Source organism: Gopherus flavomarginatus, chromosome 2 (genome assembly GCF_025201925.1).
Source record: "Gopherus flavomarginatus isolate rGopFla2 chromosome 2, rGopFla2.mat.asm, whole genome shotgun sequence".
NCBI classification, from domain to species: Eukaryota; Metazoa; Chordata; order Testudines; family Testudinidae; genus Gopherus; species Gopherus flavomarginatus.
In genome coordinates this window covers 217,573,180-217,600,594 of record NC_066618.1, presented here as the reverse complement: position 1 = coordinate 217,600,594, position 27,415 = coordinate 217,573,180, and the positions used below count along the sequence as shown (strand labels likewise).

Below are 27,415 nucleotides of genomic sequence, written 5' to 3'. Positions count from 1 at the left end.
TGGCTAGTTTCCACAAGTCTTGTTGTAAAACTACATTGTCAGAATTGTAAACAAGAGGTGACTAGAGGCTCTAAGCTCCATTATTCATTCTTCAGTCCCCTGAGGCTACTCCACTTTCCACCTACAAATGTCTCTCATTAGACTTTTTGATCACTAGGCTCCCGTTCCATCCCTTAGCTGCATGTCCTGCCCTGTATCCTTTAATATTTAGTGCTCTTTCTAAAACTGGTACAGCTGTGACCATTTTTGTAACAATTTTCTAATTTGCTGTGGCACATTGCTTGAAGAAAGGCTTAGATAGCGAATATATCTTGTATATTGTATAGTAACAGCAGCTCTTTACCTGGCACCTTGGCAACGCTTTGGGATTTGGTGTCTGCAAATATAGTGTTGCAAATCGGTTCCCCCTCAGAGCACCGCCAATCTAAATTTTGCCTAGAAGACAGCTTTCCATGGGGGAAAAAGTTGTTCAGTGTTTTGATCAGTCTTGGGATTCTTGGTCAATGCTAATGCATTTAGCTGCATGACATACCGTACATACTTGTTCATTAGCCTGTTGGTTTATAAGCCGACCCCCCCGAAGATGGTTAGCTTAAAATAGCAAAAACTGTATGACCCTTTCATAAGCCAACCCTGTAGTTCAGAGATTGGCAAACTTTGGCTCCCGGCCGTCAGGGTAAGCCGCTGGTGGGTCAGGACACTTTGTTTACTTGAAGCGTCTGCAGGCATGATGCCCCTCAGCTCCCTGTGGCCACGGTTTGCCGTTCCTAGCCAATGGAAACTGCAGGAAGTGGTGCCACTTCCTGTACCTCCCATTGGCTGGGCACGGCGAACCACGGCCACAGGGAGCTGAGGGGCACCATGCCTGCAGACGCTCCAAATAAACAAAATGACAATGTATTAGCTATTCAATTCAATGATTCCATAGAGTTTAAAATCATCAAATTTTGGTGTAGACCCATTTATAAGCCGACACCCGCTCTTTGATGCGTCACCTTTTTACCAAAAATATTAACTTATGAACAAGTATATGCAGTAATTACACCACAACTGAACTACTGTTCTGTTCATATTATATAACTGGACCCATAGGCACAATTTGTGTAAAAAAAATAAATAAATAAATAAAATAAAAAAATGCTGTTTAAATGCAGAGTGCTTGATGCTTATTTTAGAATATACCCCTTAGATGCAGTCTGCCCTCAAAGTGCAAACACTTAGTTTGGTGATCACCAAACTAACACAAAGCTTAGAATGCTTTGAGGAGATGTATGTAGCACCTAATAACCTCTGTTAGCTTCACTTCTCTTAAGTATGCAAGAGGAGAACTGAACTGGGCTCTAAAAGGCTTAAACAGATTCATCTTCATACTTTGACATAACTGCTGGCACTTGTTATTTATCTGATTTCCTTTATGTTGGACGCCATTCAGACTAGTATATCTCAGTGGCCTCAATTTTTTTACTATTTTAACTCTTGCTTGCTTTCTGATTTGCCTTTCAACTTAAGTCTTGTTGGAGATCCTTGAACAAACGTTATATATCCAGCCTGCTAATATTTTTACCAGCCCCATTCTCCAGTGTTATATTTGTTTGCTGTCAAAAGCATTCTGAGTTAAAAGTAGCTTGTTACAGCTGACAATGAGTTTCCCTGCCATGTGTTTTTTTTATTTGTTTTTTTATGTGATTAAAAATGTTTTATTTTTCTCTTTTTCATGGGTGTCTCTCACATGAGAGTTTGTCTATGGGGAAACAGTGTAACAGTGTCAAATGCATAAAGTAAACAAGCTGAAAAAATAAATGTACTGTAACTAAATGTTAATCTTGTGTTACCTACTAGTAATGCTTTTCAGACGGAAGTGATTTTTTGAGGCGTGACCCTTTAAAATCATGCCACTTTCATTGCTGCTAGTTATTCTTTACAATAGAACAAATATTTTCATTATGCAAAGCTAAAGTTAACTTTCTGAAACTTTCTTGATCTGTTTGCCTTCTATAAATGACTTCTGAAAGGAAATCTGCTTACAGATACTGAAGGTAATCTTCTAGTTTACAACCCTTCTCGTATTTAGTGAGACACTGTCAATATGGATAGGCCTAATATTTGACTCTTTATTTTTCCATATCGGTAGGTCTGTAATTTTTACTCCCTGAAAACATTTTGATCCATTCAAAATTTGTATTGTAGCAACAAAATAAATGTGAGCGCATTATGGAGACAAACGCAGACATCACTTTCAAATGTAGTTGATGTAATTATAAGCAATGAAGGAAATGGGCTTAATTATGAAAGATGACTTTCACACACAAGAATAATTTTGTTTTTCTTTTCCCCTGGCTTTGTGGGGAAACAATTCCTTGCCGATTACATGTTGCTAGCAGCCAGTGATTGTTTTTCAATAAAAGTATCCAAATATTCCTCTCATAAACCCACCCTCGTATATAAATCGGCAAGGTAAAATATATTCATAGCTTTCTATGCAGAAGTGCTCATTGCTAAATGCTACGTACGATTCACAGATTGTCTCTGTTCCAGTCTATTCTTTAATTAAATACTACAAATCAAATTTAATTACTTGGTGGACACTGTCCTCTTCTGGACACATACAAGCATCAGCAAAGAAAATGTTTACACTTATAGTCTTCAGGACGACCAATTCACTTCATTTCAGCTTACTGAAGTTTCGAATAGCAGATCTATTAAAATATGTGATTCCTTTCATGTTTGATCCACAAGGAGCTTTCTATTCATTAACACCAATTTCCTCTTTCACTGAACTCCCACACTTCAAAAGGTGAATAAATATTGTTGGATAGTTGTAGCAAATTAGTACTAAACTTAATTTGTTTTCCACAGATTCCTATATACCAGGAATCGGTAGCCTTTGGCATGCGGCCCACCAGGGTAAGCCCCTTGGCAGGCCGGGCCAGTTTATTTACTTGCCGCGTCGGCAGGTTTGGCCAATTGCGGCTACCACTGGCCACGGTTCGCCGCTCCAGGCCAGTGGGGGCTACCGGAAGCAGCGCGGGCCGAGGGACGTACTGGCCATCCTTCCTGCAGCCCCCATTGGCCTGAAGCAGCGAACCGCGGCCAGTGGTAACCGCAATTGGCCAAACCTGCAGACGCGGCAGGTAAATAAACTGGCCCGGCCCGCCAGGGGCTTTCCCTGAACAAGTGGCGGCCCTAGTTTGAGAACCACTGCTCTAGGGGAACTAACTGGAAGTTACCTAACAATTTTTGCATGAAAGCTTCCACAAGTTACCTGTCGTAACATAAAGAACACTTAACTTGTGTTGGCCTGTCTTATCAATAAGTCAGTTCTGAGCGCCTTAAAACTAGAACAGTATTAATACATTCTGCAGCCTTGTTAACAACTGAGATTATTTTGGTAAGAGATAATAAAATAAATGCGGTTTACTTTTTTCCCCCCCTTAGAACAAGCTTGCCATCTCCAATGTTTTCCAGGAATGACTTCAGTATTTGGAGTATCTTAAGAAAATGTATTGGAATGGTAGGTAAAATATATAAGTTATGGTTGTGGCTATCTCAAGGGGACCAAAATGTGAACTGAGAAGTCTGGGTTTTTTGTTTCGTTGTTGTTTTTTAACTTGCTGATTTATGCTGTGCTCACAACCGAAAAGATCAAGGGTGATTCCAAGAGCCAATTGATTCAATAGAGCAAAGGCATTTTCTCTTTAGTCCTCCAAGGATCCTGTAACATCCAGAGCTCTCCCCAGTCTCATTTTATACTTGTAGTAAAAAAACTTTCCAGATTCACCACAGTACTTCAGATGGGTTAGTGACTAGGTCTGTTTAATCAAATCTGGGAAGCTCAGTGATAGGTCAGCGAGGATCATTCTATTAGATCAAGGTATAACACAATCCAGTGGTTGGAGATTTAAGTTGGATAAATTTAGACTAGAACTAAGGGCTTGTCTTCACTACCAGGGAGGATTGACACTGCTGCAATCAATGCAGTGGGTGTCGATTTAGTGGGTCTAATGAAGACCCCCTAAATCGATGGCAGAGTGCTCTCTGGTCGACTCCAGCTCCCAGAGAAGAGTAAAGTAAGTCACAGCACAGTGAAGACACTGGGGTAAGTCGACCTAAGCTACATCAACTCCGTCCGTTATTCACTTACCTGTAGTAGTGTGGCTGAGGTCAACTTACCCCCATAGTGAAAACAAGCCCCAAGTCACAAATATTTAATATACATTCAGAGAAGTTCTTTGGCCTCTGTTATACAAGAACTGGAAGATCGCAGTGGTCTCTTCTGCCCTTATCTCTGAATCTTAAGTCTGCTCCCAGGTAATGGGTAATTGGGAAGGCTTCTTTTCTTTCCATTATGAAACCCCACCACATAGGCAGGTTCATCTTGGCCTCAGTGATTAGGTTTCACTCTCTAAAGTGCAATGTACCATACTGAAAGTTACACTGTTGCCTTACTAAGAGAATCTGCATAGCCACAAGGTGAAAGCACTTTCTGGGAGTAAGTTTCCTGTGTATGGATATTACATTAACTTCAAAAACTTATTCCCCTGTCACTGCAATCAGAAAACGCACAATATGCAAGAAACCTACTGAAAGTCCAAACAGGAGATAACATTGCTCAGGAATGTTGTTTTGAACTTCAGAGCACATGGACTTTCACAGAAGCTTTTCAGTTTAGGAAGCATTATGATTCTTATCAGATAAGAGTGTAACCTGAAAGCTACAAAAAGGGCTGTTGGCAGCCGGTCTAGCTTGCTCTGCAAGGGAGCTCCTCTGTGCTGTGCACAGAAAGACACCTGATAAAACCTCAGTGTAATCTGGAAGAAGGAACCAGTTAAAATGAAGCCAGTGCTTTTTTAGGCTTGAGTTCCGCTCTGTCAAATTGCTGACAAAGATCACGGAGATATCTGTTTGTCCTGGTCATAGATAGGCAGATTTCTCCCTATTCTGTGTTTCCCAAAGAGTAGGAACTCCATATTGGATATAGATGTCGTGTTGGGCAATTTCACAAGTGGTGCATGATGCTGAGAGGAAATTAAAGGGCAGGAAAAACTGCATTTGGAGAATAAAGGACCATGTACTAAAAAGTTACAGCACTAAAGGTTTATATTTAAATCTGTTGAAGTATAGGTCATCTGACTTTTTACTCTTTCTATTTTTATTAGACTTAAATACTCTGCCAGTTTCTTATCCTCATACTTAATGGGGCCCACTCTTACTTGTGAAACATTGTTTACTATTAAGTCTTATCTAGAATACCAACTTTGAGAGAGAGGGGTTTTAACTTGAATGTTAAGTTTACTATTATAGCAGCTGAGCAAAATTGTATTGTATGTTTATAAATTAAATCATTATTTTAAAAATTTTTAAAAGCTAGACTAGTTTAGAAATAAATCATTAGAACTTGGAAGATATTCCTTAGTTATTTGGGCCCAAATTTAAACTAAATTTTTAGGTTTTATTCATTTTCATGCTGACTGCCTCAAAGTATGTTTGTTTTTTTCCTTCTTTTGGGGAGTTGAAGGTTAGTCGTTTCTTAGGCCTTGTCTACACTACCGTTTACAGCACTGCAACTTTCTCACTCAGGGATATGAAAAATCATACCCCTGAGCACTGCAAGTTTCAGCACTATAAAGTGGCAGTGTAGACAGTGCACCAGCAATGAGAGCTGCACTCCCTGCGCTGGTAGCTATGCTCCTTGGGGGTGGGGGGGCAGCAGGTTTTTACAGTGCTGGGAGAGCGCTCTCCAAGCACTGGTGCCGCTTTAACGTTGCTAGTGAAAACATACCCTTAGGTTGCTATTGGAACTGTCTCGATTTACAAACAAAAAACCTTCAGATGTTAATTTGCATAGGTTAGTTAATATAAAATCTGTTGGCAACTAACACACAGATTATCTAGCACAACCATTATACTCATCCATTAGTGAAAGTTAAACACCTTTCTTCTTGCTGAAGTTTGACTGCATGCTCTCAGAACTATACTAAGAATGAGTCTTAGATCGTTATTCTACAGTGCTATTTCATTAAAGCAAAGTTAAATTAATTTCTTAATTGATTAGATAAAACTCATTCTAGTCTGCCCAGCGGATGTAACGAATGATGTAAAATAAATTGTCTGAACTGGAGGTTAAATATTCCAGATTCATTAGGTTGGTCAGTTTTTAAGGCAAGAATGTATAGATTTCTTTCAAGACTTTTACATAACTTATTCATATTACACACCAGACCTTATTAGCCTTTTTTGACCTGGATTCTTGTGACAATATTTGATCAAGTATGGTTCATTTCAGAAGCTTACTCCTATCACTTCTCATGCCCTCCCTTCCTTTCCCCCCAAGGTTGCCTGTTTGACTAATCAGATGGCCAGTACCTGTTCTAAAAATAGTGTTTCTGAATCGTGGTGTACAAAGCCTTTCAAAAGAAGTCCTGAGAATCTCCTATGTCCACCATCTTCCTAGTCCTCCTCCCCATTAGGGATTTAGATGCACTTCTCTTTTTAGCCATCTTTTCACCAGTGCAAGGGAGAGGCTTAGCTTGAGAGACGTGGGTCTCTTTTTCTTTCAGAACTTGCTGGCCAGGTCAAGGGATGTTGCTCTGCCACTAGGCTAGCCTGACTTATCTCTCTAATAAACCAATTAAATTCTTGTTACTTAGTTCATTGTGTTTAATCTGTTCAGTTTTAATACAACTTTCTATCCTGTGTCAGGAGCTGTCCAAGATCACTATGCCGGTTATTTTCAACGAGCCGCTGAGCTTCCTACAGCGACTTACAGAATATATGGAACATACATACCTCATCCACCAGGCCAGTTCACTTTCTGGCACAGTTGAGAGGATGCAGGTACTTTACTCTGTAGTAGTGTCTTAAAATGCTTCTGATGGTCTGTTTGAACAGGTAGGACTGTGGTACAACTTTCTTTCAGCTAAGATCATAAGAATGGCCATATTGGGTCAGATCAATGATCTATCTAGCCCATATCCTGTCTCTAACAGTGGCCAGTGCTGTATGCTTCAGAAGGAATGAACAGAATGGCAATTCTGAGTGATCGATCCCCTGTCATTCAGTCCCAGCTTCTGCAGTCAGAGGTTTAAGGACACCCAGAGCATGGGGTTTCATCCCTGACCGTCTTGGCTATTTCTCTTTTTAACCCTGTTGTACTTTTTGCCTTCACAACATCTGCCTGCAGTGAGTTCCGAAGGCTGATTATGCATTGTGTGAAGAAGTTACTTACATTTGTGACTAAATCTGCAGCCTGTTAAACGTTCTGTTGGAGAGGAGAGATGCTGTAACCTGCTGCACATGGAACTGCTTTGCTAGTTCTGTTAACTAGTGCTGTTCAGTTAACTCAATGTGTATTCAATTTTTAAAGGCTTTAATATTTCTTAGCTTTTTGCAGAAAGCTAATAAGTTCTGTTGCACTCTTTCCAAAACTTGCCAGGCCCTCCTGGGAGGCAATTTTTATGCCAAAAACAGAACTGATTTAATAGAGAAAGATGAAGTGCAATAAAATAACTTTTATATTTTAAGTAGAGTATCAAAGGGAAATCCAACAAAGTGAATGATATATGTTCAATATTCTGTTGAACAGTGTGTAGCTGCATTTGCTGTGTCTGCTGTTGCCTCACAGTGGGAACGTACAGGAAAACCATTCAACCCACTTCTTGGAGAGACGTACGAATTAGTCAGGTAACAAATAGAAACTGCATTTAAGACCGAAGTGTATTTTATGGAATTTGCGGGTTTATGTAAACACATTGTATGGCTTGTGAATTGCTTTGTGTGTTTGAAAATTGGCTGCATTTTAGGAGCAACTGTTACAAGTGCTCACACTGCAGGTTGTCAGCATTTCAAATGTTACTTCCCCTTTATGGGAGTCCAGCTTGCTTGTAAAAATTGCTCTGGGTTGAAAAGTTATGAAAGTGTCTTTTACTTGAAAGCAGCCTTAATATAATATGTGATCAGAAAAATATCAGTGTTTTTAGTGTATAAACCTAGGTTTCATATCTATACTAAACAAAAACTTATGTAAACACATTGCCTGAGAAGAAATTACTGTTGTGCAAATGTCCTTTGAACTGTTACACAAACTTAGATAATATATACAGATCTTTTTCGTTAAGAACTAAAAAATAAACTAAGCCCCTTCTGTTTTGGACCTCTCTTGCCTACTTGTGGCGTCGGGGTTTCAGTCAGATACACATGTGGATGCTGCAATGTGTAGTCAAAAACTTTGTCATTTTAAAATAGTTAAGCCTGTTAGTATTTCTCCTGAACTTATCTAGAAAGACAGACAGACAGACACCATGGCATAGCTACAATGGTGCAAGTGGTGCAGTCACACCAGAGCCCTGAAAGTTATGGGGGCCCAACCACAATCCAGATGCTGCTGCTGGTGGCAGTAATGAGGCAGGTGGCACTGCCCAAGGTGCTGCCCACCCTGCACTGTGGAGTGCCTGGCTGCTGATACTCCTGTCCCAAGCTTGTGCAGGAGCCTGACTGCATTTGCCTGGAGGCTGAGTCATGTGGGGTGTATGCACTGTGCTGCAAGGGTAGACAGCTACCTGCATTTAGGCACTGAGCTTCCCCTGGAGGCACTAGTGCAGGGTCAGGACACAAAGTACAGAGTGCAGGTGAGGAGGGAATAGGTGAGGGAGAGGCTGGTGATAGGAACAGGAAGCCAGGAGGAGTGGGGTGGGGTTCAGGGTTGAAGGTGAGGGAGCTGTCAGAGTGGCAGTAGGGACTAGCAGGAGTGTGGGAGCAGAACACCCAGTGGTAGGGAAGAGGAAGCAGGCAGCAGCAGGGCACAGGGATGTGGTGGGGTGAACCTAGGCAATGCAGCACAAAGTGGGGGCAGTGGAGACAAAGCTGCCAGCACAGGAAGTATTGGGGTGGGGATCTGAGCTGCAGTGTTAGAGGCGTGGGAGCCCTTTTCCTGTGCCTTGCATCTCTGCAGAACCCTCCTTGTGTGTATTCTGGTACCAGCACCTAGTACAGTGCAAGGAACAGAAAGCGTGTCTAAAGGCTCCTTGACCTGCTGCTCTAATGGCCGTGGGAGGATGATATGCTGGGGATGCTAATGTATTTTTCCATTTAAAAACAGCTCTCTTGATTCTTCAGAAGTTTTCTTCCTCTAATTCAGATCTTAAAATTTTCAGACCATGTATTTGGGGTGGGAACCAACATTCTTCCTTGACATTTGGACTTTTTGGGATTAGGGGTCATAGTAGAAACATCTTTTATTCCTGTACCTTTATCTTGTTTGCATAACTAGTTTAGGAATTCAGTTTGAAGTCCCTTTCTCCCTCTCTTCCTGAAACTTAATTTAAAACTAAACAGAAGCTGTGGGATGGGAGGGCAGGACTGGAGCTATGAGAGAGTTAGAAAGGAGCGGGAGAGCTGAACTGGGGCTGTGTGAGAGCTGGACGGGGTGGATTTCAGAATCAGGAAGAGACCCCCCTAACTTATTCTTGCACCAGGGCCCTCTGGGGTCTTGCAGCATCACAGAGAGAGATCTATATTGCAGTGAGTGCTTTTAAACTAATTGGTAGCTTAAATATCTAGATCCATACTTAATTGCTATAACTCTTACGCATTCTGAAACATAAAATTAAAGGAAACTCTTTCACTGCAGTACCAGTTGTATCAGTGAAACTCTCACTAAATTTGCATTTCAGAGAACTGTGGAGAACAGTGATCCTGAAAACTTCATTTTTATTTTATTTTTAGAGATGATCTTGGGTTTAGACTCCTTTCAGAACAAGTTAGTCATCACCCACCAATCAGTGCTTTCTATGCTGAAGGCTTGAATAACGATTTTGTGTTTCATGGCTCAATCTATCCTAAACTCAAGTTCTGGGGCAAGAGTGTGGAAGCAGAACCTAAAGGGACTATAACTCTGGAACTTCTTGAGTAAGTTGATCAGATTACTGTATTAGACTTTAGTTTTGAGTTTGTGCAGAATAAAGGCTCATATAATGGTCTCCAGTGCTGCAAGATGACTTTTAATATAGCCACTATTTCATATAGATGAAGCAGACAGTCTTTTTTTTATGCAGTTTGCATATTTCCTGCTTTTATGGCTCCTTACAATAATTTATAACACACCCTACTGCCTGTTAACCCTTATTATCCACTTCATTTTTACTGGTCTCATACAGCATGTGTGACCACTTATGCTTAACAATGTGTCCTGCCTTGTATTTACCTTGGACACTCCAGTTGCCTTCTTCAGACCTGAGGAAATGCTCTATGAAGCTGAAAAGCTTGTCCCTTCTGTTGGAAATTGGTTCAATAAGATATTACCTCACTTACCTTGTCCCTCTTGTATTCTGGGACCAAAATGGCTTGAACATCATTGCAAACAGAATTGTACAGTTCACTGGCACCCCTGAGTTGTATAGGCTTCAGATAATTAAGGCCTTAATCCTGCAAATACTTACATGTACTTAACTTTACTACTGTAAGTAGTCCCATTGATTTGCCAGTGGTAGATGCACTGAAGCTGCCATGCTAAGCAGTTAACAAAGTTTTTCAGTGTCTCCTATTTTTGCCACACCATGCATGGCTGGTGCATCTTGTTTCCTTGATTTGCTGCCAGTAACGAAGTTCCAGAGCCAGATACTTGCTGTAGAGTCATTCAGGTATATTGTTGAAAGGTGTGATTATGCCAGCAGTTGTTGTCTCTTTTTTTCAGACACGATGAAGCCTACACATGGACAAATCCTACTTGCTGTGTGCATAATATTATTGTAGGTAAACTTTGGATTGAGCAGTATGGAAATGTAGAAATAACTAACCACAAGTAAGCTGGCATATGACTTGTTAATTTACTACGTTTTAAAACGAATTAATGAAAAGTAATTTGAGCTAAATGTTTCTTCCTTTAGAACTGGCGAGAAGTGTGTATTAAACTTCAAACCATGTGGGCTTTTTGGAAAGGAGTTACACAAAGTTGAAGGCTACATTCAAGACAAAAGGTAAAAATCCTGTCTTAGTTAGATCTCCTATTCAATAAAATGCTACTTAAATATCTAATACAAATATATGTGGGAACTGTTGGAATTAAATACTGTTATACATAAAGGTCCTTGGCAAAGAATATTATGTGTGTATGAAGGTAACTTGTTAGTAACTGTAATGTATAGTAAGATGGGGATTCGGTCTTAAATCTTTTCTTAGAATTCTTTTCATAATATTAAAATCTGAAAACACTAAAACTAACTTCATAACTTCTTTAAGCTCTTCCTAAAATTAGTCCTTTTTCTGACAGCAAAAAGAAAGTTTGTTCACTCTATGGGAAATGGACTGAGTGCTTGTACAGTGTTGACCCAGCTACATTTGAAGCTTACAAAAAAAATGACAAGAAAAATACAGAAGAGAAGAAAAACAGTAAACAGGTATTAGACATGCAAAGAGGTGGTGTGTCAAAGGCACAATAGAATACTTAGCAGTCTAAGGTGCCTTTAGGCTTGTTACTGTTTTTTATACTTTTTCCTTAGACTTTTTCTTAGTAGGAACTTAGTAAGATTTGAAAAGCATTTGGACATGTATTATATGGATTAATTATAATAATTCTGGCTATTATCCAAACAGTTTTGGGAGGGTTAAAATCCTTGTGCTTCAGGGTTTAGGCCAATATCTAAGGATTAGCATGGAACTTTCATGCGAGCAGATTTCCCCATATCTGCCTACTATTGGGTTCTTTCACCCTCCTCCAGAGTCACCAGATGGGATAGTGGACTAGAGGGACCATGAGTCTGATCTAGCATGGACCTCCAACCTGATGCTTTACAGGCCTGTAAGCAGGATAGATAAGGGTCTGTTTAGAAGGATTTCATAACTTGGAGGAATGTCATATTCTGAAGGTTTTGCAAGGATTTTTACAGTCTGCACTGCCACAGGAAATCTTACTCTTCGCGTTTCTGTAAACCATTTTGTTACTCCTTAACAATTCTTTCAATAGAAAACCGCTTTTTTAAACCAATGACAATGAAGGTTCTTACAGTAATTATACATACTTGTATTCATCTTAAATGACTAGAGAACATTTTTAAGTAAAAATCTGAGAACCCCTCCATGCCACTGAAGATCACCATGCTTGCTTTACTCCTTTGCCTGTTAGAGTCTAACCTTTCTAAAGGCAAGTATGCCTGTGTAGATTTACGTTATTGCTGTACAGGAGAGCTCTAAGCTCGGGGGATTACCACCCTCTCTTTGAGGCTTCATCTCTGAGCCTTTGGGAGGAGGAGGAGAAAAGAAAAATATACCTTGCACACTTGTTATCTACTTGTTTTGTTTTTTCCTTGCAACACTGAAGATTACCCTGAATGAAATACTTTTGTGTACAAAGCTCAAGCTTCAGGTTACTTCTGGCTTCTAATGGGCTTTTAGTTAGTAAAATATACTTGCCTACTTTTGCCTTTTCACCATTTAATTCTTAAGAGAATTTTATATACCGTTTCACTGAATCTGCTACTCAGAATTTTATTCTATTCTCTATAGCTAACTTTTGAGAGTCTTTTTCCCTCCACTTCTCTGACTGGAAGAGACTCTTTGACATCCAGATTAGGTATCCAGTCTTTCTGATCTTGGGAGCTGGCATAATAACTCTAAAATGCAAAATCTGCTGAAGAATGTTAATTATAACTAGAACTGCTTTGAAAATTGGCAAATGAAACTAAACAAAATCTAGTGAAACCGTTTTTTTTGGACAGCGTCTTAGAGCTGTCAGGACTCTGAGAAAAGCACAGTCTTTATTTAAATTAAAACAAAAACATGCACAAACAGCAACCTGGAAAGTGCCACTGAGACCCCCACACTCGGTTGCTGCCTAACTCTGTAGGTGCCTAAATTCCGTAGGTGCTGAAGTTTCCACTAATAGAGTCCCCAGAAACACCTGGTATTTCTTTCAGTGGCATTCACAAAGTCAACTAAGTCCCGATGCTGCCAAGCAGTTCAGTGCCCTATCTCATGTCTAAGACCTGGCAGGGATGTCAAACTGGGCTTTCCTCCATTATCTCACCTGCAGGGCCCAATCCAGTAGGTGTGCGCGGGGCACTCCTAAACCACACAAAAGATAGTCAGGAATGAGCAGGTTCATGGTGAACCTTGTAATATTGGATAGTTATAGTCTTTCACACACCAAGTGAGTGCCTAAATCACCAGTTTATGGGCTATTCTGATGTGTGATTCCATCTCTCCTTTTGAAGCTGTTCCATTTTCTATAAATTGAATACTCGTTGGGCCAGAGAGTGACCATATAGGGCACACTCCTGGAAGAAAGGAGATCTGGGTTGCAGTCCTTCCCCAAATCAGGAAGAGTAGAGATTTGAAAACAGGTCTCCCACATCCCAAGTGAGTTTCGTAATCTTTAGACTACTAGCTAAAATGGAGTAGGGGGGTCACTGCTGGGTTTTTGCAAGAGGACTAACCTTGCTTAGGTCCTAACTCCAGGAGTGTGCCTGGTACTAGTCAATATATTCATTAATGACTTGGATAATGGAATGGAGAGTGTGCTTATAAAACTTGCAGATGAAGCCAAGATGGCATGGTTTGCTAACACATTGGAGGACAGGATTAAAATTGAAAATAACCTTGACAAACTGGAGAACTGGTCTGAGACCAACAGGATGAAATTCAATAAGACAAGTGCAAAGTACTTCATTTAGGAAGGAAAACTCAAATGCACAAATACAAAATGGGGAATAACTGGCTAGATGGTAGTATTGCTGAAAAGGATTGGTGGGCGGTAGTGGATCACAAATTGAATGTGTCACCAATGTCATGCAGTTGCAAAAAAGCTAATATAATTCTAGGATGTATTAACAGGAATGTTCTACGCAAGTGTCAAGGTTTCTTCCCCACTCTGAACTTTAGGGTACAAATGTGGGGACCAGCATGGACACTTCTAAGCTTAATTACTAGCTTAGATCTGGTAACTGTGCCACCATTCAGAAATTTTAGTGTTTTGGATTACGGGAGAGTGCCTTAGCTACTTTGTTAGAAGCTCCTGAAATGTGTTGAATTTCGAAATTTAAATCTTGGAGAGCTAAACTCCATTGAAGCAGTTTTTTGTTGTTTCCCTTGGCAGTATGAAGCCACTTTAGCACAGCGTGGTCGGTTTGTAGCTGGAACCGCTGTCCCCAAACGTATGGGCGTAGCTTTTCCAGGGCATACACAATAGCGTAGCATTCTTTTTTACTGATTGACCAGTGGCTTTCCCTCTCAAACAGTTTCTTTCTGAGAAACACGACAGGATGAAATTCTTGATCCGGTCCTTCCTGCATTAAAACTGCTCCTGCACCACGCTCAGACACATCTGTGGTTACTAGGAACGGTTTGTCAAAATCTGGAGCCCTTAGCACAGGGTCAGATATGAGTGTCGCCTTAAGCTGGTTATAGGCCTTCTGGCACTCATTAGTCCACTTAACTGCATTTGGCTGTGTTTTTCTGGTTAGGTCTGTTAGTGGGGCAGCGATTTGGCTGTAGTGCGGTACAAATTGCTTGTAATATCCAGCCAAGCCTAAGGATTGGACCTGTTTCTTTGACTTGGGACAGGCCACTTTTGGATAGCATACACCTTGGCCTGTAGGGGATTTATCGTTCCTTGACCCACCTGGTGTCCAAGGTAAGTCACTCTGTTTTGGCCTATTTGACACTTTTTAGCCTTAACAGTTAGTCCTGCCTGCCTGATGTGCTCGAAGACTTTTTTTTTTTTAAGTGTTCCAGGTGTTCTGCCCATGAATCAGAAAAAATGGCCACATCATCGAGGTAGGCAACTGCAGATTCTCCCAATCCTGCTAGGAGACCATCTACAAGTCTTTGGAAGGTGGCGGGTGCATTTCGCAGCCCGAAAGGAAGCACATTACATTTATACACCCCTGCCTGGGTGACGAAGGCGGACCTTTCTTTGGCGGGTTCATCTAGCGGTACTTGCCAGTACCCCTTGGTTAAGTCTATTGTAGAGATGAACTGGGCACGTCTCAGTTTCTCCTATAGCTCATCGGTGCATGGCATTGGATAGTTGTCGGGACGAGTTACAGCATTTAGCTTACGGTAGTCCACGCAAAAGCGTATTTCCCCATCTGTTTTGGGAACTAGAACCACTGGAGATGCCCATGCACGGTTAGAGGGGCAGATTATACCCATCTGTAGCATGCTTTGGATCTCCCATTCTATAGCAGCTTGGGCATGAGGAGACACCCGGTAGGGTGAAGTTCTAATTGGGTGAGGATTACCTGTGTCAATGGAGTGGTATGCCCATTCAGTCCATCCTGGGGTGGCTGAGAACATTGGGGCGAAGCTAGTGCACGGCTCCTTGATCTGTTGCTGCTGCAGACGTTCCAGGGTTGTGGAGAGGTTCACCTCTTTCACACCGCCGTCACTTTTTCTATCATAGTAGACACCTTTAGGCCATTCAGTCATCTCCTCGCTGGGCTGTAAACTGACAAACCTTTAAGTCTCTGGAATAAAAGGGCTTTAGAGAATTAACATGGTACACTTCAGGCTTTAGGGTTGAGGTGGGGAATGCTATGAGATAGTTAACAGCTCCCAGGCGCTCTTGGACTGTGAAGGGCCCTTCCCATGACTCTTCCATCATATGGGCCTGTTGCGCCTTTAAGACCATAACCTGGTCCCCTACTTTGAAGGAATACTCTCTGGTATGTTTATCATACCAGGTCTTTTGCTCTTCCTGAGCATCCGTTAGGTTTTCTTTAGCAAGGGCTAAAGAGTGTCGGAGGGTGCTTTGTAGGTTGCTTACAAAGTCTAGAATGTTAGTTCCTGGAGAAGGTGTAAACCCCTCCCATTGCTGCTTCACCAACTGTAATGGCCCCTTAACCTAGTGGCCATACACAAGTTCGAATGGTGAAAACCCTAAACGGGGATGTGGTACAGCCCTGTAGGCAAAAAGCAACTGCTGCAACACTAGGCCCAGTCATTGGAGTGTTCATTTACGAATTTACGTATCATGGCCCCCAAAGTTCCATTAAACCTCTCCACCAGGCCATTGGTTTGATAGTGGTAAGGGGTGGCAACCAAGTGATTCACCCCATGAGCTTCCCACAGATTTTTCATGGTTCCTGCCAGGAAATTAGTTCCCAAATCTAAGGATGTCAGAGGGCCAACCTACCCTGGCAAAAATGTCTGCTAAGGCCTGGCACATAGTTTTAGTCCTGGTGTTGCTTAGAGCTACACTTCCGGCCATCAGGTAGCAAAGTCCATGGAAGTAGTATGTACTACTTTCCTCTGGGGGTCTTTTTTGGGAAAGGACCCAGAATATCCACAGCTACTCGCTGAAATGGGACCTCAGTTATGAGGAGTGGCTGGAGAGGGACCTTGACCTGGTCTTGGGGCTTTCCCACTCGTTGGCATACCTCACAAGACCGGACATAATTAGCAACATCCTTGCCCTTTCCTTCCCAGTGGAAAGACTTCCCCAACTGGTCCTTGGTTCTGTTCACCCCAGAATGACCACTGGGATGATTATGGGATAAGCTCAAGAGCTTTCCCCGGTACTTAGTTGGAACTACCAACCATCTTTGAGGACGCCAGTCTTCCTGGTGTCCACCAGAAAGAGTCTCCTAGTATAAAAGTCCTTGTTCTACAACAAACCGGGATCGGTTAGAAGAGGTGAGAGGCGTTGGGGTGCCCCGTGCCGCCGCCCAAGCTTTCTGAAGGCTGTCATCTGCTTCCTGCTCAGCCTGGAACTGTTCCCTTGAGGCTGGAGACATCAGTTCCTCCTTAGACTATGGACTTGGGCTTGGTTCCTCTGGAAGCCATGTAGGTGACAGGTTTGTTTTTGTTGATTGTGAACCTCTTTCCACTGGTGCACTATGATATTTCAGGCTGTGGCTGAGCCTCTTGGGTAAGGTTGTCCGCTGGTTCTGCCAGTTCAGGCCCGCTTGTGCCCTCTGGTGTGGGAGTGGTAGATGGGTTTGCAAGCACTGGAGTCAGTGCTGGCAACGGTTCTGGTGCTGTTTGCTTTTCCAGTTCCAGTCCTGGGACTGGATGCACTATGGTCATTGCAGTTGTTGGCAGGGGATCCAGTTCCACCGCCTCTGTCTGGGTCTCTGGTAACACAGACAGGGCTCTTGTGGACGGCTCAGGAACAGGGATGGTTGTGGAAGCTTGCTTGGCCTGGCTGCATGTGACCATTCCCACCCTCTTGGCCAGCTTCAGATGGTTGACCAAGTCTTCCCCTAGTAGCATGGGGATGGGATAATTGTCATAGACTGCAAAAGTCCACATTCCTGACCAGCTTTTGTACTGGACAGGCAATTCAGCTGTAGGCAAGTTTACAGATTTTGACATGAGTGGGTGAATTGTCACTTGGGCCTCTGGGTTGATGAATTTGGGGTCCACTAAGGATTGGTGGATAGCTGACACTTGTGCCCCCATGTGTCTCCACGCAATAAACTTCTTTCCGCCCACTCTCAAGTTTTCCCTTCACGCCGAGGGTATTTGAGAGGCATCTGGGCCTGGGGATCTTTGGTGTGATTGTGGTGTAATGAACTGTACTCGGTTGGAGTTCTTGGGGCAGTGGGCCTTTATATGTCCCAGTTCATTACATTTAAAACATTGCCCAGCTGACTGGTCTCTGGGTTGAGGTGGGTTGCTGGAGACTGGTGAGGTGGGACAATAGGGTGTCCGGGGCTTTCCTTGGGTTATAGGTGGGGTCTTGGGTTGCCCTCTGTGATATTCGCTCCCCTTGCTAGTATTTTTTTTCTTTTCTGCCACTTCCACCCATCTGGCTCCAATCTCCCCCGCCTTGGTTACAGTTTTGGACTTCCCATCTAGGATGTACCTTTCTATTTCCTCAGGAACACCCTCTAAGAACTGCTCCATTTGCATTAGGAAGAACAGCTCTTCCAGAGAGTTAGCACTTGCTCCTGATATCCAGGCCTCCCAATTCTTTCCAATGTAGTAGGCGTGTTGGGTAAATGACACATCTGGTTTCCACCTTAGGGCTCTGAACTGCCTATGGGCATGCTCAGGTGTTAGCCCCATTCTGATTCTGGCCTTGGTTTGAAAAAGATCATAATCGTTCATGTGTTCCTTAGACATTTCAGCCTCCACCTCTGCTAAGCGTCCACTGAGCTGTGGCCTCAACTCTTATCAAATACTGGTCTGCAGAGATGCTGTACCCAAGGCAGGTTCTTTTAAAATTTTCTAAGAAGGCCTCAGTATCATCACCTGCCTTGTAGGTGGGGAATTTTCTGGGATGGGAAACAGTACCTGGAGAAGGGTTGTTAGGGTTGGCTGTTCCATCCTGTTTAGCCTTTGCTAATTCCAGGGCCTGCTGGTGGGCCTCCCTCTGGATCTCCGTCTTTTTTTGTTTAATCTCCGTAGCTTTCTTGTGGGCAGCTTCTTCGGCTTTCTCTTCTTCATCTCTTTTTTTGTCTCGCCTCCATCTCCATAGCTCTTTTGTGGGCAGCTTCTTCTCTGGCTATTTCTAATTGTTTTAGTTCCATCTGTCTCTTTGTTGTCTTTCTCTGTTGTTTCCAGCCTAGCCAGCTCTAGTCTGTTAGTTGCTCCACTGGTACTCATTTTCCTGCTTCCCTGTGCTGGCCACACCCCTGTGTAGTTCACTGAACTGGGATGCACTCAGCTCAGGGCTGGTTGGTTAACAGAGGCCATGGCTACACTGGCGCTTTACAGCGCTGCAATTTTCACGCTGAGGGGTGTGAAAAAACACCCCCCTGAGCGCTGCAAGATACAGCGCTGTAAAGCCTCCGTGTAAACAGTGCCGCAGCGCTGGAAGCACGGCTCCCAGCGCTGCAAGCTACACCCGTAGAGGGTGTGGTTTACGTGCAGCGCTGGGAGAGCTCTCTCCCAGCGCTGGCGCTGTGACCACCCTCACACTTCAAAGCGCTGCCGCAGCAGCGCTTTGAAGTTTCAAGTGTAGCCATACCCAGAGACTTTCTAACTAGCTATACCCAAGGTAGAACGAAAACAATTCAGCTTGTAAATTCCTTTTGCTGTCTGCTTGCTCACAGCTTGAAGCCTCCTTTACAGGTAAGAGGCATTAACCCTTATCTGTTTATGACAGCAAGATATGAGCAGTAACTCTCTCCCTCTCTACTCAGCAGTGATGAGGCCTCAGCTGGAGTGCTGTGTCCAGTTCTGGGCACTAGACTTCAGGGATGATGTGGACAAATTGAAGGGCATCTAAAGGAAAGCAGCAAACATGTTAAAAGGCTCAGAAAACCTGACCTATCACCCTAAGAAAAAAAGAGGGAGGCATGTTCAGTCTTAAGAAAAGATGAAGGGGGGGGCCTTCAGATATGTTAAGGGCTGTTTATAAAGAGGATGTAATCGATTCCCCCTCCCCCCCACCCCCATGTCCACTGAATATAAGGCAAGAAGTAGTGGGCTTAATCTGCAGCAGGGGATGTTTAGGTTAGATATTAGGAAAAACTTTTCTAACACTAAGAGTAGTTAAACTCCGGAATAGGCTTCCAAGGGAGGTTGTGGAACCTCCCATCACTGGAGGGTTTTAGGCTGGACAAACACCTGTAAGGGATGGTCTAGGTTTACTTGGTCTTGCCTTGGGGCAGGGAGCTGGACTTGAAGACTTCTCAAGGCCCTTCCAGGCCTACGTTTCTATGATGGCTGTGAATCCTGACTAGTGATAGGTGCCTCCCTTGCGCCAAAAGTGGGTGTCTGGCAACCTTTCAATTTAGGCCCCTACGGGCCCTCCCCTCTCCTCAGCATTTCTTACTAGCTATCTTAAGCAGCTTGCTGATTTCTTTGAATCCCATGCTTAGGCATCTCATTCTCCTCATGCTTTGTATAGAGAGCCTGTGTGCCTGGCTGAGGGTTCCTCCAAATGGCAAGGTGCCTAAAAGGTAGATGTTGCAGTGCCTAGGTCTGACCATGGATCTAGCCCCTTGATTCTTAAGGCCCGCAAAGGATTTCAGTTCCTCTTTGTTTCAAAAACTCCACTGCAGCCCACCACCTTCTAGTGGTGATGACACAGTGTCGGTGCTTCAAGGAATTGATGTTGCTTTAAGCACACTCTGAGCTTCCAAGTGATGTAAGGGTTACACTAAGATGTGTCTCACCACTTCATGCTCAAGTGATTTACTTCAGTACCATGAAAATATATAGTCTATGGGAAGCCTCACCTAGCCAGTGTTTCCAACGTCTCATGGTTTCCTGCTACTTCTGCTCTTAGTACTGCTATCATGTAGGTTCACTTCCCTTTTCTTTAGGGAACCTACTTGGATGTGCTGCTGGGGGCCAATGTCTCATTGGCAGATTATCCTGGACCTTCCCATAAAGCCTTTGATTGTATAGGGATAAAATCTTTTTGTGGAAAAACTTACTATCCTTTTCATCAAAAAGATGTTGGGACTTTAGACCTATCTCTCTCTATGCAGAGATGGATATCCTATTAATATACAGATAGATTGAATGAAATAATATAGCTTCTTCATTATATTAAGGCTGTAACATCATTAAACCAGAGTGACCAGCTGTGACCCTGGAAACTCAAGAGATTTCTCTGATCAAGTGTAAGCATTCCGTGCTGCAGACTGCACCTCTGCATTCAAGATGAGGGCAGTTGCAGTCAGCTTTCTTGTGCATGCTGGGTACAGTCCTCAGATAAGATAGGTGAAGTCTGGACACTACTGAATTTAGGGGTCCTAGAATCCTACACAGAGTGAAGCTAGAGTAGTATTTAACAATCTGGAAAGATAATGTTATTAATATAAGAGTAGTGATGGGTATGTTATTTCAGTGGTTTTCAACTTTTCCAAACTGCTGTACCCCTTTCAAGAGTCTGATTTGTCTCATGTACCCAGTGTTTCACTCACTTAAAAACTATTTGCTTACAAAATCAAACATAAAAATACAAAAGTGTCATAGCACGCTATTACAGACAGATTGCTGACTTTCTCGTTTTTATCATATAATTATAAAATAAATTGATTGGAGTGTAAATACTGTGCTTACATTTCAGTTTGATATTTGAGCCTGTTTTTTACTTGTGAGCCTTGTCTGAAGCTAGAGCCCTGAGTGGTATGGCTGAAATGCAAGCCTTGTCACCTAGGGCTGTAGCATGTAACTTAGTTTTGCGGGGCCCCCTGTGGCATGGGGCTCTGGGCAACCCCCCTAAACTCATCTCTCAATCCCCAGGTTGAGAAGCACAGATTTAGATGAGTTGAGTACCCCCAGGGATATGCGTACTTCTGGTTGAAAAACGATGCCTAGCTCTGAATAACGCACTAATTGAGGTGATGTCCAGGGAACTGCTGAGAGTGGCTAAAATGTGCTTCTAGTTTTATAGTCACTCTTCATTGTAACTCCAGTGATGTTTATGTGCATATTGAAACACACAACCAACTATTGACAAGCTTCCATGGAACAGAATAATTTATGAAAGGTCTGGTGCTTTGTTTGTGGATTAGTTTGTTATTGATGTGGGGCTTCTTTCTTTTGATCTGGTAGCATTTTACCTCAATTTCTTTGTCATTCTGTTCTGTCAGGGATACTAACAACTCTTTGGAGTCAGCGTGCTAGCACAGCCTAGGAACATCCAAGTGAGAGCTGCACTGGCAGATTGATAGCGGCAAAGGGATTAAATCTACTATGCATGATATTCTGGGCTACTTTGCAGCCATCCTAAATATTGAAAGCACTAGACCAAAATAATCTCATTACTAAACCAAGTTCTAATAGTTTGTCTTGGTAGCATGGATTGGCCCAAGTTATGTCAGAAGGGTTCAAAACCATACTCTAGCCTAAGTTTCTCTGTGTGCTGAAATGCAGATACAGCAATTGGCTTGTCCACATTGCCTGGCCTAACTATCATAGAACCAAGTTCATTCACAAGAGGGCTTAGACTGTGCTTATGCATAACTGGAAACTGTTTTCATTGTGCTTAACTGTCTGCTTGTATTTCTACTAAACAATCTCCAAAGATCTCTAAAGCTTTTCCCGTGCTGGGGTGGAACCAAATTGTATCTAGAACTAACCTGTAAACTAACACGCTGGGACAAAAATTGCCATCCAGTCCCGCAGCATAACAAGTTAGGGTTTAGTCCATCAGTGTAGGGACTGACCAAACTGTTTTGCCCTGTTGTGGCTGAGCTGTTACCAAACCATGCCAACCACTTGGGACTTCAGGTTTATAGCATAGTTAAAGGGCATTGATTAATATGTGTTTCAGTTCTGTCCATGCTGCTGGACCAAAGCACCTTTTAACCAATTGGAGAACAGTCTGCCCTACCATTATCCTCTACTACTCTGGCTAGTTTGGATGGAGACTTAAGCAGTATTTCCAGAAAGGTATTAACCATGGTACAGCACTGTCATCCTAGCCAGTGTGCATCAACCTTGACTGTTCACAATCAACCTTCTAGATTGGGTAGCCTCTTCTCAGAAGAGCATTTGTTTAATGTTTCTTGTTTTCACTGCTGACATCATAATGTCAATGGAACCTAAGACCCCACTTGCTGAACATCAATAATGCAGCAATTACACATGCACAGACTATAGGATGCATGTTTCCTTAATGTTGGAGAAAGAAAAGATGGTCTGCACTTTCAGCATAAATAAAACCAAAATTGATCTATATTTTAAATGAGGAGGGGGAACTATCATTAGTGTTCTGTGGTGGTGAGAAACCACTACTAACATCAAAATGTGGATTTGAAAGCACCTATTTCTCATTAGCTTCACGCTGAATGAATAAATAAATGTAAAAAAACTATTGGCAGAACTGTCTAAATAGAATGGCTTTTGTTTTTAATTTCTCTGAGGAGTTGATGGCTCTTCTAATCTTCACATGCATCTAGAAAACCCAGTGGGTGTTAAAATCATTACTTAAGCCAAGGGGGCAAAATAAGTACTGGGGCAGTGAATGTGTGTTCTCTGTTGGTATGTTTCATGCATTTTTATAGGTTCATGTCTTAGTCTCATTTCACTGTAGCTTCTGTGTAGGACTGTTCTATGGTTTGTGTTTAAGCAAACAGCCTGTGACTCGGATACATTTTCTTGTATTTGTGCTTTTTATAGATGGGCAATTCTGAAGAACCAGATGAGATGCCTTTGCCAGATTCTGAAAGTGTGCATGTTATTCCTGGAAGTATTTTACTCTGGAGGATAGCTCCAAGACCTCCAAATTCAGTACAGGTAAGCCAGGGCTCTGGTTAAATGTTTGGTGCTTTGACAATTTGTTGTTAAACTGTAAAATGTACAGTGAACATCTTAATTATTGACTTCCCTTGCTCATGATGCGGTGGTTAAAATAATTTTTACAGTAAAATATTTTGCTGCAATGATCTTGAACTTCCCCAACACAAACTGTAATGAGCGATGTAATGTGGAACTGAATATGTAGGCCTCATATTGTAGATGGACTGGCCAGCGTGCACGCTTGGCTTCTTTCTAGCTTAGCTTAACTTCTCTACAGACTCACTGATTACGATGAATTAGATAATTGCTCTACTTAGCAGTGGCCTGGAGAATTCACTATCCCACTCTGTTGCCACTTAAGTACTGTCATCCATTTGGGAGGCAGATTTAGTGCAGGACAGCCACTGCGTGAGACCTTTCATCAGAGGTGTCCATAGAGGAGCAGAGTCTGCCAGAGCTGTGTAAGACAAACCATGGAGTACAGGAACCCACAAGTCAGAGGAAGGCTACATAACATGAGTGGGTGTATGAAGATCTACTGAGTTGGATAGACAGCTGAGCAGCACAGATGAGTAGATGCGTGGCTAGAGAGATCCGGAAGCAGCAGAAGAAAATCAGGCAGGGTGGTCATGTAGGTGCATATAGAGAGAAGGCTAGGTTGCTTTAGTAGAGGTGGTGAGGAAAGCCCCTGAAGGATGAATAAGGACAAAGAGATGGAGGGAGAAACAACCTATTTGGCTAGTCAGATCTCATTCTAATTAGACATGAGCATAAAGGTTCACCCACATATACCTGGCACACTTTCACCTTGCTAGCATCTTAACATTGCTACTATATAATAGTTTAGCGATTAGAAAGTTGCTTTGATTATATGTTACTACATATCAGTGCTCTTTTGATTTTTGAAAAGCTCTCTTTTTATAAGTGAAGACTCTTAGCAGCCAAAACTTTTTCATAAAGTGATCCTCTAATTTTTTTTGTCTCTTTCAGATGTACAACTTTACTAGCTTTGCTATGGCTTTGAATGAATTGGATAAAGAAATGGAGAGTGTTGTTCCTAAAACTGACTGCCGGTTACGGCCAGATATAAGAGCGATGGAAAATGGTGAAATAGGTGATTTTTTTAAAAATAAAAATACAGAATAACTTGTCAAAGTTGAAAGACTCATGGGAACTCCAACCGAAAGTTTACAGATACTACCTTAAGCAATAACAAGCCATCTTTACAGATAAGCTTTTCTCTCTTTTTTTGATGGTAGAACATACCTTTGAAATATATCCTTGTAGGGGTGAGTGAAAATGTTTAAATGTATAAGCTTTATGCCAGGCATGTTACTCATACCACCATTCTAAGCATTACACTTTTTTATTGTTAAATTAAAGTGAAGAGACTGAGGCCAGATAGAAGGCACAGAATGCTGCCTTGTCAAGCTTTTTAATTGGACCTTTTATGAAGGGCAATAGCAAAGTTGTGAAGTTTGTATAGCGGCAAGTTCTAGTCATGGCAAAGCCTTTCGTTATTCCACTCAAAAATATTCTTTCATTACATCAACCAATCCAAAATACCAATTTCAGTAATGTGATTGAAACTACTGAAGTTAAGTTTCCCCCCTCAAAAGAAGTGCATGCTCACTTTAAAATTATTCACAGGAAAAGGATGAGGAAAAAAATAGACTTCATTAGGAAGAAAAGCAATTCCTCTAAAAGTCTGTTTAACTAGTACAAATTGCATGTGTCTCTTAATCTAGAAATGTCTAAGATGCCTATCACCATGGTGTCAGTGCAGTGTTTACTGACTTTTTTTCTATAGTGGGTTTGGTGCTCGATGCTCTGATTTGTGACACTTGTTTATATGAAAGCAGCATGACCTGGAGGATGGAACTCGGGGACTAAAGACTTGGGTTATATTCCCAGTTGTGTGTCTGGCCTGGAGGGTGACCATAGGAAAGTTACTTCACGTCTGTGCCTCTATCTGTGCACCTGTAAAATGGGGCTAACACCTTTTCACTTGCTTTAAGCACTTTGAGATCAATGAATTAAAGAGTAGCTGGGCATTATGATGCTGTGGTACTGAGGAGTTCTCAAAGTTCGGCAATGAGATCTTTTGAGGCTTTTTAAAATACACTGTAGACAAGTTGCTTCCTTTGACCAGTCTGATCAGTCTTTACCTTTCCCTGTAAATTGGATTATTCTGTGACTAGTGAAAGTGACTCATACTGTGTTTCATCCTTATTTACCCAAAGTATTTAGTATTACATTCTTAATTTACAGAATGCACTAACATTCAGTGATCTATCAATATCTGCAAGCTGTGTAGTGGTGGTATATCTGTTTCTGCCCAGCAGTCATACTGCCACATGCTCACACGCTGAGCGCTGTGATAAGCCAGTGGAGCTGGAGAAATTAGAGGCTGTAAATCAGGAGAATCCCTTTGGTAACAATTTTAAACTCTGATCATTTGAAGATTGTCTCTGTCATGGTGCGTTGAGTCCCAAATATGAAGCAACTTGACAGAGGGTCACACAAATTTGTGGCGCAGGTGGGGATTGAATCCAGGTCTTAATCCAGTCCAGTAATGTAACCATTTTCTCTTCTGAAGGGAATCTTAAAGCCCCTCTTCTCAAGAACTGCAACAAATTCTCAGGTTCCTTAAGTTCTGGCTCAACCCACAGTTTGGGCGTACACCAAGACCTGTCTTTGATTGATCAATCTGACTGGTAGAGCTTGTCCTCTAGGTGGCCTTACTTCTAAAACAGAAATGCTGCTCATAATCTTGCCTCTCTGCTTTGCTGGGTCTGCTCTTTAAAGGAGGCTTTTAAAAGTGGCATGATCTAACAAAATTAGTGTTGGAAACAAGTTGAGTCTTCAGTATAACAGGGGCTTCAATAAAAGTGATCAGGAAACTAAGATTTTTATTTTTTTTCCAACTTCTGTTCCTTTTCAGATATAGCTAGTGAAGAGAAAAAAAGGCTAGAAGAGAAACAAAGGGCTGTCCGCAAAAACCGGTCCAAGTCAGAGGAAGTCTGGAAAACAAGGTCGGTGCATTTGATAAAGTTCTTGGCCGTTCAGATTAGGTGTCTGTCCACGCACAGGTTATTCTCAATCACCAGAAGAGTAATGACCACTCCAGCTCTGCTATTACTATCCTATTTGAGATTTTGGTCAGAGTATTTGTCATGCATGGTTTAGTGAGGAATGTCCTGGGCTCACTAGAACATCAGCCCTGTTTCATTTTCTTACTTAACATCCCCCTCCCCCATCTCTAAACAGCCTGTCATGCCTCCTAAGCATCACTTGTTCTGTCAAGAACACAGCTGTTGTCACTGACGCCCACTCACTGTGACACGTGCAGTCTGTGATGCTGTACAACTGACCAATACACACGTGCTCTGCCATACAATAGAAGAGATTCTGGTTTGATCTGATCGCCTTACACTATCTGTAGATGAAAATAGCAGAGGAGACAATGTGCTTGGCCCCAGAGAGAAGGGAGCTCCTATCTTCTTTTTTTAATGATTCTTCCAGTTAACTATTGTTATGTATCTTCACACCCATGACTCCCTAAAACCACCACTTTTATTCCTGTGGTGCCAAAAACTAACCAAAGGATTTTTTCCTTTTGGACTATATTAGAAAGCAATCAAGCATATCTATTTAAAACACTGCTCACATTATACAGCCTATGATCGGTTTTGCTTCCTGCAAGCTGGTGCAGTATGCTGCCTGGTCCATGTACCTGACTATTGCAGCTGTTTATGATCTAGCTAACCTCACAACTAGAAGGGCTGGGAAAAAATTCTAAGTGAGAGCTGAGATTTTGTAACTCTTTTCCATCCCACCACCTCAAGAAACACTTTTCAACCCATGGTGGCCATGATTCCTAGGTGTTGAACTGTTTGTGTGACCTTAAAGTTTTCTTGTTAACAGTCTCTCCCGACCTCGTGTGTCCTCCCAGAAAGCCAAGCATTTTGAAGGCATAAGCCTGTGTCAATAGTAGATGCGTGACCATAAAACCTTATCACAATTTGTGAGCAAATTATGCAGATTATATAAACAAAGCTTTGAGACTTGAAGTTCTGTCTGTCAAGATCTGTCATTCTGCTAGATTTTTTCTAACTTAGGTTACTGAAGTGGATTTTAAGCAGTCTAACTCCATATACATGTGCTCTTGAATTCCTCACTGAATAAAGAACAGCTTTAGAAAGTGTCAGAGGGGTAGCCGTGTTAGTCTGGATCTGTAAAAGCAGCAGAGAATCCTGTGGCACCTTATAGACTAACA

General features: G+C 42.2%; 1 protein-coding gene across 3 annotated transcripts in view; it reads left to right on the top strand.

Moving 5' to 3' along the window:
- OSBPL1A (oxysterol binding protein like 1A) overlaps positions 1-27,415 on the top strand; it is a 133,000-nt gene that overhangs the window by 98,869 nt on the left and 6,716 nt on the right. For all 3 annotated transcript variants that reach the window (XM_050941941.1, XM_050941940.1, XM_050941942.1), the window contains 10 exons: positions 3,436-3,511; positions 6,700-6,834; positions 7,583-7,680; positions 9,721-9,903; positions 10,688-10,795; positions 10,881-10,970; positions 11,264-11,390; positions 23,017-23,133; positions 24,127-24,250; positions 26,081-26,171. In XM_050941941.1, coding sequence (XP_050797898.1) covers positions 3,436-3,511; positions 6,700-6,834; positions 7,583-7,680; positions 9,721-9,903; positions 10,688-10,795; positions 10,881-10,970; positions 11,264-11,390; positions 23,017-23,133; positions 24,127-24,250; positions 26,081-26,171 — 1,149 coding nt within the window. The remainder of the gene's footprint in view (positions 1-3,435; positions 3,512-6,699; positions 6,835-7,582; positions 7,681-9,720; positions 9,904-10,687; positions 10,796-10,880; positions 10,971-11,263; positions 11,391-23,016; positions 23,134-24,126; positions 24,251-26,080; positions 26,172-27,415) is intronic.